We start from the raw sequence: 14876 nt of genomic DNA, 5'->3' as shown, positions 1-14876 counted from the left end.
ACCAACCAAAATAACGTCTGAAAGTCGCACACTGGATCTCCTCGCCGCGGGGGGAGCGCGTTAAACACAAAAACGGCGGGCGCCGAGGCCGAGCCCTGCCGGGAGCATGGCGGCAGCCAAGCGTGGGCCGGGCTGCGGCGGGGAGGGGTGTCGCGCAAAGCCGCCGCCGTCCCCAGCGAACCTGCCGTGCATTTTTTTTTTTTAATGGGTGAATTGACCAAACACAAAAAAGTCACATGCTTTAAACCCGTGAAATCCCCAAGCAAAGGCTGGGGCCTGTCAGTCATGCTTATAGGGCACGGCGAGGGCAGGCCGAGGCGAGAGGCCCAGCTCCCCCGTCGCATTTGCCGCGCGGCGGCCGGGACGCACTGCCCGCACCCCTTCCCTCTTGTGCATCCCCGGCGGCCGCCCACCCTGCACCAGTATCTGCTGTGCCGGGGGCACCCCAGGGTGGGGATGGCGAGGAGAGGAGAGGGGGGACGCTGCTGCCCTTGGGGAACGCGAAATGGCGGCGTGTGGAAAGATGGCGGCACGTGACAAGATGGCAGCGCACGGTAAAATGGCGGCACACGGTAAAATGGCGGCACATGACAAGATGGCGGCCTGCCCCAGCTCAGCCCGGGGCATTTCGGGGGGCAGCGGGGCAGGAGCAGCCCCGGCGGGCACCGTGCACCCGCCGACGGGGAGCTGCGGCCAGGCTGGGCCGCTCGGTCCCGCGCTGGCAGGTAACTTTATCCTTTCCTGCCTCCTCCCCTCCGCTTGCTTCCTTCTGAGGGAGAAACTCGGCCGCGTCTCCCCGCGCTGAAATTTATTTTAATGTAAACCTAGCTCTAAGGCAGCTTTTTCTCATTTTTAAACTATTTCATATCAATCCTTGGCCTGACGTTTGTTTTCTTTGAATTTGGTGGGGAGAATGGTCTGCATTGCTAAGGATATCTCCTCAGGAATCTTGGCAGAGGCCGCACCGTATCTTTGAAGAAACGGCAAATGCAAAACAGAAGGCAGATATTAGAGACGCATAAACAATATTTTCCCCGCGCTAAGCCCAGGCGGGGAGCGGTGCCGGGGTGCGGGGCACCCGAGCGGGCCGGCGCTGCGGTGGAGGTGGCCATGGGACGCGGCGGCCGCAAGAGGGACCGGCTGCTCGCGCCTTTCCCTAGGGATTGGTAGGAAACAGGCCTAGGAAACGGGGAAACTAGGCCTGCTCGGTCCGGGGGTCAGTGTGTCCCACGGGGCCGCGGCTCCCGCAGCCGCCCCAAGCCAAACACCCAGCCGCAGTCTCCCGCCGCGCACGGCCCCGAGCGCCGCAGCCCCTCCTGCACCCCGGCCGGGAGCTACCCCGAGGGCAAAGCTCGGCTTTAAAGACGTTGTCAGAAAGTGCCTTATTGCTGAGAGGTTCTGCAGCAGAAGCGCACATGGAGGAGGGGCGTGCGTGGGAAGAAGGCGGCCGCGGCCACGCGGGCCAGTCCCAGGCACGTGCCGCTCAGCCGGGACGACAAGGATTTGGTCCGTAACGCTTGCGTGAGCCAGGTAGCTGGAAAGTGATCTATGAACCCCCGGGGAGCTACGTATCTGCGAGCAGATTCGCAGGCAGCACATCTGAAGAGCGGGAGGGCTGCCGCCGCATGATCCACGCCGCGGAGGCGGCTCAGCCGGGCCGCGGCGGCTGCAGGGAGGCCGACGGGAGCGGGCGGCTGGAGGAAAGCCCCGGCGGACGGGGAGCTGCTGGCCGGCAGCAGCAGCGTGCCAGGGTGCCTCTTCCGACAGCCATGAAGCTAACCGTCCCCATTCACGCCGAGTCACCTGACGGGGTATTGTTAAAATGCTGGAACGGGAGAGGAAACGGAGATCAAACGACCCAGCAAAACCAGAGAGACAGGATCTCAACCCATGACATTAAAATAAAATGACTGTTAGGATAAACACCGCAACACAGTTTCCCATCCCGGGCAGCCAGCTTCCCTGTCGAAGGGCTGGGAGGCGAGGATTATGTACTTTGGCATTTTACACAAGAGAATAAGTTTTCACAGCAGCTCACAAATTTGCTGTCGTATGTGGGCAGCCAGGAGAGCAGCAGAAGGCTTCACTAACAAGCGGTGGTACGAAGCCTGGAAAAACAGCTAGACAGAGGACACCGCAACTGCGAGAATAGTGCTGCGTCAGGAAGAAAGAGCTGCTGACAAACACTTGAACCAAATCTCCTGGAGATGCGAGAAACCCTTTTCAGTAATGCTCCTTGCACTGGATTAGCTTGCAGAGCGAGTTTCCAAAGTTAATGGCAGCCGTAAAGAGCTGGTCACCCTGGCTCTGTCCCCATCACTCCAAAAGGCTGGCACGTCACCACCAGCGCTTGGGGCAGCCGATGGACAGGGCGTTTGCTCCCACGGACCGCTGGTGTGCCAGGGAAGGCAGGGGTTACAGCTGCCGTCACGGACGGCCGTGCGCCGCAAAGCACGACCGCCGTGGAAAGCCTTCCAAGCAGTGAAAGGAGAGCCACGCGGTCTGGGGATAATAAAATCACTGGATAATGATGGATGCATTTGCGTCTTGGAAGGAGAAGATCCTGGAGTAAGTCACATGGACAGATCCTACATAGCAACCACTCACTACTTAAAAATCTAATCCACGGAGGAATTAAAGTTGCCTTTTGCATGTTCAGACCCTGGTTTCTCCACCCTGTCCAGTCTTGGCTGTGCCGGTGGCAAAAGCCCTCGTCCCTGGGAGCAGCCCTAATCCGCCAAGGGCTCTCAGCAGCAGCTCGGGCATTTCCAGCCACCTCCATCCCCTGTCTCAGCTTTCACCTCTGATGACAGAGACTGGATTGCTAGATGCCATGGAAGTGGCTGAAAATGCTTTGCTTGCTGTGGGTGCCTCTCAAAGAAGAGAGGAAACACTCAATTTAGGGCCAAGTCCTCTCCAAACAAGCTCTGAGCTTGCAAGCAGCTCCGGGCCTGGTGCCCAGGAGCCGGTGTGCAGAGCCAGCTGCTCCCCGCAGGCAGGGGCTCTCGGGCAGTGCCACATCAAGCTCCCGCTATTTCTAATTCACTGGCACCCTGCTTTGCTGCTTTTTCTTCTTTTCCTGAGTGGGGCTGAAACGTAGACAGCCCCATCCAGATATTCCTAGCTCTAAGCTAAGCAGGACCCGTGCGGGCCACGGTCCCACCAAGCTGCGTCCAGGTTTCTTTCCATGTCTTTTGCTATTGTATCCCTTACATTTGGAGTCTGGAAGCTGTGAACATCCTGACTGCACGTCCCAAGCATAAAGCTTTAAAGTACGTATCCTTAACACCCGCTCCAAAAACATAGCCCTGTCCCAGAAACAGAGACAGCTCATCCTAACGAGACCAGGCGAATGCAATTATATTTATTTATAAAATATACTGTATCAAAGAGGGGGGAAAAAAACCTCTTAAACAGAAGGGAAAGGCGCCAAGCCGTCTTGCCCAGCAGTACATTTACTCAAACCAGCACTCAGCCACCGTTGCTGGGAGCTGCGGATTTGGCCTCGGCTCAGGAAAGCAGGCTGCAGTTTACACGCTCTCACCGTTGGCACCTCGGCCCTGAATCAGCCCGGGAGTTTCAGATATCCCGTGCTCGCTCCCAGCCCTGCCATCAGCTCAGCTCCCCACTCAGTGGCTGAGGGCTAAGTAGGAGACCTAGACCTCTGTAGGGAGTGCTGGATAATCTCCTTTTTGTCCCCCAAACTCTTTTGGTGGGGCCAGAGCTGATGCTGGGAAGGATTGTTGCAGGACCCCTGTTTGCACCGTGGGGCAGGACTCCGCGTAGATCCCTGCCAGGGCAGGGAAGGGAGGCTGGGAGCTGCAGGCAGAGGGTGCACAGCCCATCTGCCAGCACCGGGCACGTCACCCAGCTTCTCCCAGGAGCTTGCAGTCTGTTGCCCCTACCCTGTTGCCCCACATCATGCACCTTCAAAGCCTCTCACTGCCCAGCAGTGCAGCAGGCAAGGGCTGGAGCAGCCTTAATATCACAGGGTTTGCTCAAGGGCAGAAACCAAAATCCCCCTGTGATGCCCATGCAGGTGGAACGGGATCCAGGAGCTGCCAGCATCCAGGATTTGGAGAGGTTAATTTGCAGCTGACCATATACCAAAGGCAGGGACCTGCTTTTTGTTGGTTTGGTTTTATTCTAACTGCACTTTTCAACACACTTGAGAGGGCCAGGAATCAGCATGGAGGAGCTGTAATAAATAACAAAATTCCTCCAAAGCGTCACTCACTGCTGCTCAGCACGCTTGGCGGCAAGGCGCAGGCCACCAGGACACGGGGCCGGGCACCTGCTTCTGATCCCCGCACAGCTGCTGCCCTGCCGTGTGGGCCGGAGCAAATCTCAGCAGGTCCCGAGCTCCTGCCCCCCCGTCACCCTTCCCAGCTCGGCTAGACAGGGGCTATCTCTTGCTGCAAGTGCACAGGGGGCTCCAGCTCTTGGCAGGAGAAGACTCGCAGGCCGCGTGCTTGCAGGGACAGATTGCCGAGCTGTGAGCCAGGAATTCCTGGCGCTGCCACTGAGTCGATGTGTGGCCTTGGGCGAGTCAATTTATCCTTAATCTGATCTAATTTCGGCTGTCTAACCTCATTCAGCGACTTTGATGGCGTTCCAGGACTGGCCATGTTTTGGTGCTGCTGTTTGATCTGAATCACTTCTTGCTGGCCGGGCTTTCCCGCACGTAAGACGGGGACGGCACCGTCACCTGCCCGGGAGATTTGTGTGCGAGCGGCGGGACGCAGGGCTTCGCCAGGGCTCGGGGAGCTGCACTTCGCACTTCGTGACCAGGCAGAAGGCAGGGCGAGAGCGGGCTGGGGGGGTCGGGGAAGCAGCACCCACCTAACTCGAGCTAGACCTGCCCCTCCGGCCGCCCCTTTCCCCGGGGGATGCCGCTCGGACCACAGCGCATTATAATTAAACCTGTGACCCCAGCACAAGGCTGGAAGTTTAAATGTCTGCGGTTCGTGGCCACTTGCCCACGAATTCCCTGACATGTGAATCGCTCCCTGCAGGTCCCTTCGGGCTTAGCAGATTTCTCTGTAAAATACCCGTTGCATTAGAAAATCCTGTTTCTGTACAGGATCTGCGACGGCAAAGCTGCGTCTGCCCCACAGCCCCTGTGTAAACACCGTCCCCTTCCCCACTGGAGCTTATGTGTTCCTTGGACCAGCAGCGTCTTGGCTGACCGAGTTGATACACATCTCAGTGAGAAACGTCTCCCCAGCTTTCCTAAGCTCTTCCCAAGGCCCCGCAGCCTGCCATTCTCCGGGGGCGTCTGGCCAGATGCTGCACCTCCTGCACCAGGAGTGGCTGGTGGAGGTCGCGCTGGATCACAGCCTCAGGAAGGCCGGAGCGTGGGCCCGGGCTCGGGCTCGTCTGTCTGCTCCCCAGGCCTCCACCGCAGCATCCGCAGATGGATAACGCTCCGGAGCCCCCGGGCAGCAGAGGGGAGAGGAGCCCCCCCCCCCCCCGCAGGGTGACCCCCTCCGGACGCTGGGGCTCGGCAGCCCCGGCTCAGCCCTCCGGGCTCCCGCGGAGGCACCGCCGTGCCGCTCCCCGGGACGGGCACCCAGCGAGCACCCCGGCGGGGCGCAGGCGAGGGGCACCCGTCCCGCCAGGGAGGAGGAGGAGGAAGGGGGGGAAGAAGAGGGGAAGGGAAAAAAAGAATCCCCACAAAAATGTCTTCATAACAGGAAACGTCTCATAAAATACCTGTGGTTTGGCATGTGCGAGCCGACTGGTCAACTATGCACCTGGCAGGCAACCCTGCTATTAATGCTGCGCTCAGTCTGGTATTTCGGAGGAGCTGGAGGTGGGGGAGGAGGAAGGACCCGCGGAGCTCGGGGGACAGGAACCCGCCGCGGAGGTGGGGAGCGGGAGGGGAGCGCGGCCGTCACCCGTCTCGCTCTATCCCGCGGAGATGCAGCCGGTGCTGCAGCCCAGCATCTCCCCCGTCCGACCGCAGCCTCCGGGGCATGCCGCGGACCCCCGGCAGCCCCCGCCGCCCGCTCGGGCGGCCCCGGGCACCCAGGCTCTGCCTGCCCACGGCGGTTTAAGGCATGGCTGCAGGGCAGTCCTAGCGCACTGATTTTCAGAGCTGCTTAACCACAACATTTCAGGACACTGGGACTTGCCAAGCTAATCAACCATGCCAGCGCAGTCCTGCTTCCGTAAACCCGCCATGGTGCCGAGCGCGACGGGGCAAATCCTGCAAGGCCGCTTGCAGCAGCGGCGCGGTGCTTTGCCGGCCGGCTGCCCCGGCAGCAGCATCCCGTGCCTCTCCGCGCTGCCGTCCCCGGCCCGATTCACCAAGCACCACCACTTTGCAGGCGCTCAGCAGCCCGGCAGCAGCCTGTGCGAGCTGAAAGCCACCGGCCCGGCGGGGCTCCCCTCGCAGGGGTGGCTGCTGGGGACGTGCCTGGCCCTGGCCCTCGTGCCCCCCAGCATCATCTGCTCCGCAGAAGTGACCCGACGGCACGGCGGCAGCCAGCAGCAGCAATGCAAATAAGCGTAACACCAGGCAGCATTCAAGGCCAGTCCCCGCCGTTTTTCTTGGACATGCCACAAGCAAGGGTCTGTTCTTAATATTCCCTAATCTGAGCTCCTTGTTCTGAGAGACTCGAGGAATCGGGGCTTGCAAAGGGGGGCAGCTGAGAGCACGGAGCAATAATGAGCACCGGCACTGCCTCCATCAGTGAGGAGGAGGGTCTGGCTCCATCCCTGCCCACACAGGTGCTCGTGCACAGGGATGGGACCCCAGCGATTTGGGGGACGCTGCCGGTGGGCTCGATGCTGGGAATAGGGCAAGTGATACAGCAAGACAGAGGCTGTTCAGCCACCTCAAACACATCCCTCCCACCGGCTGCCAGGACGCCTGTGCCGTGGCTCTGACCCCTGTTTGCAACCAGCCGAGGAGCCAAGCAGGTGGCTTCAACCATGAACTCAACTGAGCCGCTGAAGATCCCGAGCCGCCGGCACAGATACCTGTATTACACCGCGCAGCAAAGCCGTCCCTGCCCGGCCGGGCTCTGCATTTCGCCTGCAAAAGCTGAGGACAGTCGTCAGCAGCGAAAGCCAGGAAAGGAGCTGGGATGGCTGCTCTGCTTCATGTCAGCAGCTGCTGAGCCTGGAGAAGCTCAGCCCTGCTCTTGGCAAGTTTAAAAGCTCTGGGGATGTAATCGCCAAAATAGCCTCTAATTCTGCACCTGCGAGCGATTGTGAGCACCCGCAGCCGGAGCGGCTGACGGGCTCCTGCTGTGCCGCGGCCCTCGCAGGCGGTGAACCCGCCGGCCCTGCTCGCCCGGCACCGGGGCTCCCTCGGCCGGGCTGCCCGGGGCCGCAGCACACGGGGAGCCCCACGTGCCTCGAAACCCGGCCGAGGGGGCCGGGCCGCGGTGCGGGGTGCCGTCGCAAACCCACGCCTGGCCGGCGGCTCCAGGAGCGGCCCCGCAGCCCGGGGAGGCTCCGGTCCTCCGCGCTGAGCTGTTGAGTTTTGGGGCCAAAACTCCATCAGTAGGTGCAAGCGGAAGGGCCGCGGCTGCCGGCCGCGCGGGCTCTCGGGGCTCCCGTCAGCTCCGGCACGACTGGAGGCTGAGCACAGGCTCGTTTGGAAACCCCGGCCTCCAGCCCAGGGCGAGCACGTGGCGGGCGCATGAGGGCCGCTCATTCAGCGGCTCGTGGCGGCAGAAACGCTGCGGTGCTGCCGGCCGCAGCCCACGCGGGTGATGCTCATCCGCGCCCGGGCCGTCGCGGACCCGGCGGCTGCAGCCGGGGTGGTGGCGGTCCCGCTCTGCCGCGGCTCCCGCGCTCCCGCCGCGCTGCCCGAGCCCCGCGGTGCCGGCAGTGCTGGAGCAGCTCCCGGAGCCGCGGTGCCCCCGCGCCGCTCCCGCCAGCCGCCGTCAGCCCGGGGCTCTCCGGAGTTCAGCGGAGGAGTTTTGACAGGCGGAGGTGAGGGATTAAGCCCTGAGCCGTGACCCGCGGCGGGCTCCCGCCGTGACGCGCTCCCGGCACACACGCGCGGAGGAGGCTAATCCGCCTTAGCTGCTCCCCGACCCGCCGGCCGCGGGAGCGAGCGGCAGCACCCATCGTCCGCGGCGGGGCCGGCTCCATCCCCCGCACGGGGCTCGCTGTGCCGGGAGGCGAGCGAAGGCGGCCGAACCCCCCGCTCCCTGCCGCGAGCTTTGCAGTGGCTGGGAGCAAAAGCAGCCGTTTTACGGCCGGCGGAGCGAGCGCGGCCCGGCTTCCCGCGCGCCCCGGCTCCTCTCCCGCACGCTCCCGCGCTCCGGCCGCGGCACGGGCGCCCCGGGAGCTGCCTGCGGACGGGGTGGGGTGTTTTTCTTTCGTCAAGGAAAATGTTTTCTTGTTCCCTCTGACGAAGGGCGGGCGAGGCGGTGGAGCCGCACGGCGCACGGCGGCTTTTGGCCCGCGTCGGGTGTCGTGCAGCTACGGGCGCGCCGGTGCCAGAGCCTTCCCGGCGTGCTCCCGCGCCCGCGGCTCTCCGCTGCCTTTGGCTCTCGCAGCCTGGCCCGCGGAAACAACGTGCTCCCTCTCCGCTTCAATAGCTCAATTTTCCTTTTTTGACTCTTTTTTATTATTATTTTTAAAGCATGTGCAGCACAAAACGAATCATTTACCTCCCGCTGGAGAGCGTCCAGCCCCGTGTTGGGCTTGGAAAACCTCCCTGCTGGATTTTTTATTGCAAATGACCGGCGGACGGAGCGGCTCGGTGGGACGGGGCGGCTCTGAGCCCACGCTGCCTCCGGCCCACCCACGCGCCGGCTGCTTTCTTGGCCCTTCGGCGCGGCGGCAGCAGCTCCTCGATGCCCGCGGCCCCGCGCGGCTGCCTCGCGGCGACGGGCAGCGATGGCTTGCGCCTCGCAGTCGCAGCATGCCCGAGCGAGGGCTGCGGCGGGGTGTTCGGACACGTGCCCCCGAAGTGGACGGGGAGCCGGTGCGGAGACCGCGGCGTTGCTGCGGGAGGTCCCGGCACACCACGAGCTGCCGGGCCGGAGGAGCAGCACGTGCAGGCTGGGGCGGCGCGGACCCGGCTCCGGCGTCCGGCGCTCCTGGGAGGGCGAGGTGACATTTCTCGTCTTGCTTCTCATGCTGTGAAAGAGTAAGATTTTTTTTCTCTCCTGCTGCTTGCATTTCGTGCCAGGGGTTTAACACGTCTGCTCGCCGAGGGCCAGCGGAGCGGGCGCTTGCACAGTTGGTTTTTCCTGGACGGAGAGGTTGCGACCGAACTGCTGCGCTGCTCCGAGGGGGGTGCAGGAGCCGGCGGCACGGGCGATGGTGGTGCAGCCGCCCCGGCACAGTGCAGATGCTCCCGCGAGCCCAGCGCCCCGCCGGGGCCTGGGGGGCAGCTCTCAACACGGCCTCGCCTTGCCAGACGGAAAAAAAAAAAAGACTTCTCCGTGCAATTTCTGCTGGCCGTGCAGGAAAACCTGCCCAGACTTATTGGCCCTGCAGGAGCAGCGGACCCATGACATCATGCAGTAACTTTTACTGGGCCTGGCGGCCCCCACGCCGTTAACCGGCGAACGTCTGCAGCCTGCTTTCAAAGATGAAAACGTTTCACGGCGGCTAATTATGATTAATTATCATTTCTCGGCGCAGGACATTGCAGGCATGAAAGAGCCTCTTCGTAGCCCTCTTGCGCACGCTTTATCCATCACGTAAAACTCCAGATGTTTCCATTTTATTTTTATTAAATCACTGCCTGGAGACAGCAGGTAACGGCAGGGCCTCCTGTCCCGGCGCTGCTCGCCCCAGCGAGCCGGTGCCTGCAGGAGGGGGTGCCGCGGGCCCCGCTTTCCCACGGGAGCAGGCAGAGGCCTCGGCCGGGGGCTCGGGGACGGAGCCGGAGCCGGGACGGGTCCATCCCGCTCCGTGGGGCCGTTTCCCGGGAACGCGCTGGGGGACGCGAAGCCCGGCCTCGAGGGGCTCATCCCGAGCCGGCTCACCCCCCCGGCCGGCAGCCCCCCCGGCGGGGCGGGAGGCAGGGGAAGCTCCCCTCCCGGATGGGACGGGAACGCGGGTGAGCTAAGCCCTCGCCTGGCCTCCCCGCGCCGCGGTCGGGGCAGGTCGACTCGGTTCAGCGCCCCACGCGCGGCGAAACGCGGCGTCGGCCGAAGCGGACGGGCTGCTTTGGCGGCTGCTCCAGTCGGCGCGGGGCTGTGCACGGCTCGGCCCATGGCAGCTGCAGGCAGAGCCGTGGGACGGTGCCCGTTCCCGCGGTCCGGGCTCCTGCGAAGGAGCCGCAGCGTCCCCCAAAACCCCGGGAGCCGGGAGGAGCGGGTCTGCTGGAGCTGGAGCGGGAGGAGAGAGGGGCAGAGAAAGGGGGTGGATGGAGCTAGAGCCAGAGGCACGCAGGTCGTTCCAGGTAAGGAAAACAAATAAATAGCTGATTCAGGACTTTGTTCCCTTTTATTTAGCAGAAACCATATTTTTACAGCTGCAATCCTTTCAAACAGGATTTCTTCCCCCCCTTAAACAAATCCCAGTAAAATGATGTTTCATGAAAATAGGCGTCCGTCTTCTACACTCAAAAGACAGAAAAATCACGAAGCCAACGGGGCTGTCGAGGAAAGCGGGCGCCGCTGCCGCGTCCCGGCTGCACCGTGCTGCTGGGCACCCCGGCCCGCATGTGGCCCCCGCGGGAGAAGCAGGAGAGGGGCCGCGCTGAGCCGTGCCGTGCCGTGCCATGCCGTGCCGTGCCATGCCGAGCCGTGCCGTGCCATGCCGAGCCGTGCCATGCCGCACTGTGCACGCTTGCCGGCAGGAGAGTCGCGGCTCAGGGCTGAGCCGCGGCGGGGACCCGGGACGACCTGCCAAGCGCTTGCAGCACTGGGAGCGATCCCACGCTAGGGCTCCCCGCTCCCTTTCTTTAATTTTCTCTGATTTTGTTTTATTTTGGTTCTTTTTTTTTTTTTTTTCCACGCTGCAGCTTGCCTTTCGCTGCTGTTCCAGCGAAAGCGACTCAGGAAATTCCGATCAAATCCAGCCGCGCAGCAGCCCTGCCCCTGCTTCCCTGGGCAGGGGAAGGCAAAGCGCTTAATTCTCATTAATAACAACCACGGGTCAATTATTACGAGAAGGGAAAAAAACAGCAGAGCGCTTTGGCATCACATGTTTTTTAAGCTTCTGAAAATAAACGTTCTTTGCAAAGCAATCTGTTTGCAGCTCCGTGCTCGGAGCTGGCACCGACAGCGTTGCTCAAGGAAAGGTGTATTTATAGAGCGTATTTATTTTAAATAAACAGGCACTTAAGGCAGAGCCGCCGCTCCAGAGCGCGGCAGCCTCCGCGCCGGGCTTTCGCCACCGAGGGCACTCGCCCCTCCTCGACGGGGCTGCCGGGGCTCGGGGCGGGAGCGGGGAGGCCGGGAGGCCGGGCCGGGAGGGAGGCCCTGGAGGCCGGGCCGCCCGCGGAAGCCGGGCTCAGTGCGCACACGGTTTTCGTTAGAGGAAATCCTGCTCATGCGAGAAACGCGACAACAGCTCGGAGCTCGGTGTTTTGCATCCCTGCCCTTTCTCCCCCCTTTTCGTCCCTCTTGAACATTAAAAATAACACTGAGCCCTCTGGGGGGGTCTGTGACGCGGGTGCAACCGGGATGAGCAGGTCCCCGGAAAGCCTCCGCCGCGGGTGCCATTAGGTGTATTCGCTCTGCATCCCCGCAGCGCCCAGGCAGCCCGCCGGCACGCGCGGGAAGGGCCGCGCGTCGAGGGGAGCCGGAGGGACACAGAGAAACGGGGCGGCTCGGCCGAGCCCCGGGGGAGGGCGGGTGCCGGCGGCCGCCCCGGCTCACTGTCGCTTTGTCCGCAGGAGCGGCGCGGGCCAGGATGCTGCCGGACGCCGCCGCGCCGCTGCTGCTGCTGCTGCTGGCCGGCCTGCGCTCGGCGGCGGGAGGAGGAGCGGCGGGCTACGCGCAGGTGAAATACCTGCAGCCCATGGTGAAAGGCCCCCTGGGCCCCCCGTTCCGGGAAGGCAAAGGGCAGTACCTAGGTAAGGGGCGCTTTCCGCGCGATGCTTCGGGAAGGGCGCCGGGCGGAGCGGGGCTGCTCGCTCGGGGGACCGCGAGCGCGCCAAGGACGCGCCAGCCGCCCGTGCTGCGGCCGCCGGCCGGTTAAGTCCCACTCCATGCGTCCAGCACGTTGCCGTCCCCATCTCTCTCCTACCCAGCCCAGCAGCACGCTGCCGGGAGGTGTCCCGGGGGCAAGAGGGGGCCTGAGCCCCCCTGCATGGGCCCCCCAGCACCCCTCACAGCCCCCAGATCGGCAGCAAGGGCTTTTTGGGGTGCTTCTCCCTGCAATAGCTCTCCCCCAAGAAAGAAGCCAAGGGGATACCAGCAAGGATGGTTCAGCCGAGAAGACGACGGGGCTGGTGACTGCCGACTCCCCTGCTCTGGGGCACCCCAGCCTCATGCATTGCCCCCCTCGGCGGTGCTGGGGCTCAGGTGGGAGCAGGAGCCCCGGGGGCTGGTGCCCGCTCCCCACGGGGCACTCGCTACCTCTCACCACTGTTAAATCCGCGCTCTCCCTGCTAGGCTTTTTCCACTCCTCCACTTCTTCCGCTTTCCCTGCCCGCGTTTCACACCAGCTGGGAAAGGAAAGACAGCCAGCACTGAAAGACGCGGTACAGCAAGAGAAGAGCAAGAGCAAGCGATTCCCTCCCCTCTGGGAGACCAGGAGCACCGCGTGTTAAATCCATCCCCACCGAGCGACACGGGCTGCTCAGAGGGGCAGAGACACGGGGTCACCGCTTGCAGCAGCCAGACCCTTAGCAAAGCTCCCCGCCGAGCCACAGCCCTGCCCGACCGCCCACCCCACGCATCCCTCCGCGCAGCATCGCCTGGGGCTGCCCAGCCCTGCCTCTGCGCCCCACCGGGACACCGTGCCGGAGGCTACAAGCCACAGGAAGGGCAGCAGCCGGCCTGCCAATGCACCTGCAGGGTCATTAGTATGTGTTAATTAAACACCCTCCTGGAGGACCTGCTCTGGTCAGCTGTGGGTCTTAGCAAACCATGAGTGTTTAGCATCACCGAGGGGCGATTCTCCAGCACTTTCTGGCTGATCCACGAGGCCCCGGCAGCTCCCTGGGCCCGGTGCAGCAGCAGCAGCGCAGTTCAGGCACGGGGACGGGTGGGAGGTGCAAGTTTTTCCCCGGTACCGAGCACAGCAGCCCCAAAGTCCCTCCTGGAGAGGCCCCAGAGCCCCGCAGCATGAACAGCAGAGGTCTCTGGTTTGAGATCCCGGCTGGCACAGCCCCGGCGGCAGTGATCCCGGGGCATCCGTGGGAAGGTCGGAGCTGGCCGCGGGGCGTCACGGCGTGTGCAATCAGCGCAGCCGCGAGCCGTGCCTGCCTGTGAGCCGTGCCTGCCCGCGAGCCGTGCCTGCCCGCGCCCCGGCGGCCACCGCCGCCTTGCACCGCTGCCCGGGCAAGCGAGGGACCCCGCGAGCTCCCGCGGACGGGGCAGCTCCCTCCGTGGCAGCGGGGCTCGGAGGCTGCCCGGGACACTCCAGGCTCAGCCGCCAGCCCTCCGGCAGCGGCTCTGCCCGTGCCCCTCGGCCAGGGACGCCCGGATGCAGCAGCAGCCCAGCACCGTTGCTGCGAGCGGCAGTGCAGCCTCCCGCGGCAGGGAAAAGCCTCGGGAGCCCTCTCCGTGCGTTCGCTCGGTTGTCAGAGACTTGGACCCTCCTGGGAGCCGAGATCTTGGCTCTGGAGGGGAAACTGGAGAAGGCTGGGCTGCTGCTGGCTGATTTACTGCTCGGCTGAACGGCTTATCAGGAGTTCAGCTCAGCACTTGTGTCAGAAAACACACAGCAAAACCTGGAGCTGAAGCACGCTGCGCTCCCCCGGCTCCCTGCCCCCTTCCCAGCTGTTGTAAAGCTGTTCGCTGAATCCCGGCCAGAGACAAAACCTTCCAGCACGGCCTCACCAAAAAGGAACGTTTTAGCTGCTGATGGGACTGGATTCAAATATCTCCCTGCCGCTTTTCCGTCATTCTTCCCTTTCTTCCCGTGCGTTTGAGCTGCTCGTGCTGCCTCGGAGCAGCGTCGCTGGCTGACAGCGGTGGCAGAGGCAGGTGCCAGCTTGCTCTGCCCCGTGCAGGGAGCTGCGCGTCCCCGTCGCAGCTGCCGCCGGCCCCGAGCAGGGTCCCAGCCCGGCGCCCCGGGCCCGGCCAGGCTGCGGGCGCCTTCCCGGCCTGCTGGTGCCATCTAGTGAGCGAGACCGGGCTGGTTTCGCAGGGAGCCGGACGGCCTTTCTGGCCCAAAACAGGCTGCGGGACTGCAGGGCGGCAGCTCGGGTGGGAGAGGGCCGCGGGACGCCCGGCTGCATCGCTCTCCCGCAGCGCCGCGGCCCCCTCCCAGGCCCCTGCAAAGCCTCTTCTTCCCAAGGGCTGCGGGAAGGCAGGGATGTTTCTTCCAGGGCTCTGCCCGAGCCCGCGCGGGTCCCGAGCCAACGCGGCACCGGTGACGCTACCCCGTGCCGCAGTTTCCCCGTTGCATTTTCCCCAGCCTGAGCCACCGTTTCCTGCGAGGGGCTTTGCGGCCGCTGGGGAAGTCGTGCCACATGTCACAGCCTGTTACACCTCCCTGTCCCCGCGGGGAGCAGCGGACAGGCGGGACAGCGAGCGCCGGCGGCCCGTCCAGCTGCGCATCGCCGCCGGAGCGCTGGCTCCGCTCCTGCCCTCCGAGCCGGGGTCAGACAGTCAGCTCTGCCAGTCCGTCTCAGCGGAGCGGGGATGCTAAAAGCATTTAAGCAGATATTTGTGCGGTTGGGTTTTATTTTGACTTGGTTGAAAACATATCCAAAAGGCAATTTCAAAAACAGAGCCCAGCGGCTGGAGAGAGCAGCGCGAGCTCCCTGCGCTTTC

The 14876-nt window shown here is 63.7% G+C and overlaps 1 protein-coding gene across 1 annotated transcript in view; it reads left to right on the top strand.

The window, feature by feature from the left end:
- Nucleotides 1-14876, top strand: part of COL8A2 (collagen type VIII alpha 2 chain) — a 38874-nt gene that overhangs the window by 14956 nt on the left and 9042 nt on the right. The window contains exon 2 of the mRNA XM_026104638.2: nucleotides 11825-12004. Within this exon, the coding sequence (XP_025960423.1) occupies nucleotides 11842-12004 (163 nt within the window). The 5' untranslated portion in view covers nucleotides 11825-11841. The remainder of the gene's footprint in view (nucleotides 1-11824; nucleotides 12005-14876) is intronic.

The sequence above is a fragment of the Dromaius novaehollandiae genome, chromosome 23, assembly GCF_036370855.1.
Source record: "Dromaius novaehollandiae isolate bDroNov1 chromosome 23, bDroNov1.hap1, whole genome shotgun sequence".
Lineage (NCBI taxonomy): Eukaryota > Metazoa > Chordata > Aves > Casuariiformes > Dromaiidae > Dromaius > Dromaius novaehollandiae.
Note: the sequence above shows the minus strand (reverse complement) of the source record. Positions and strands in the feature narration are given on the sequence as shown.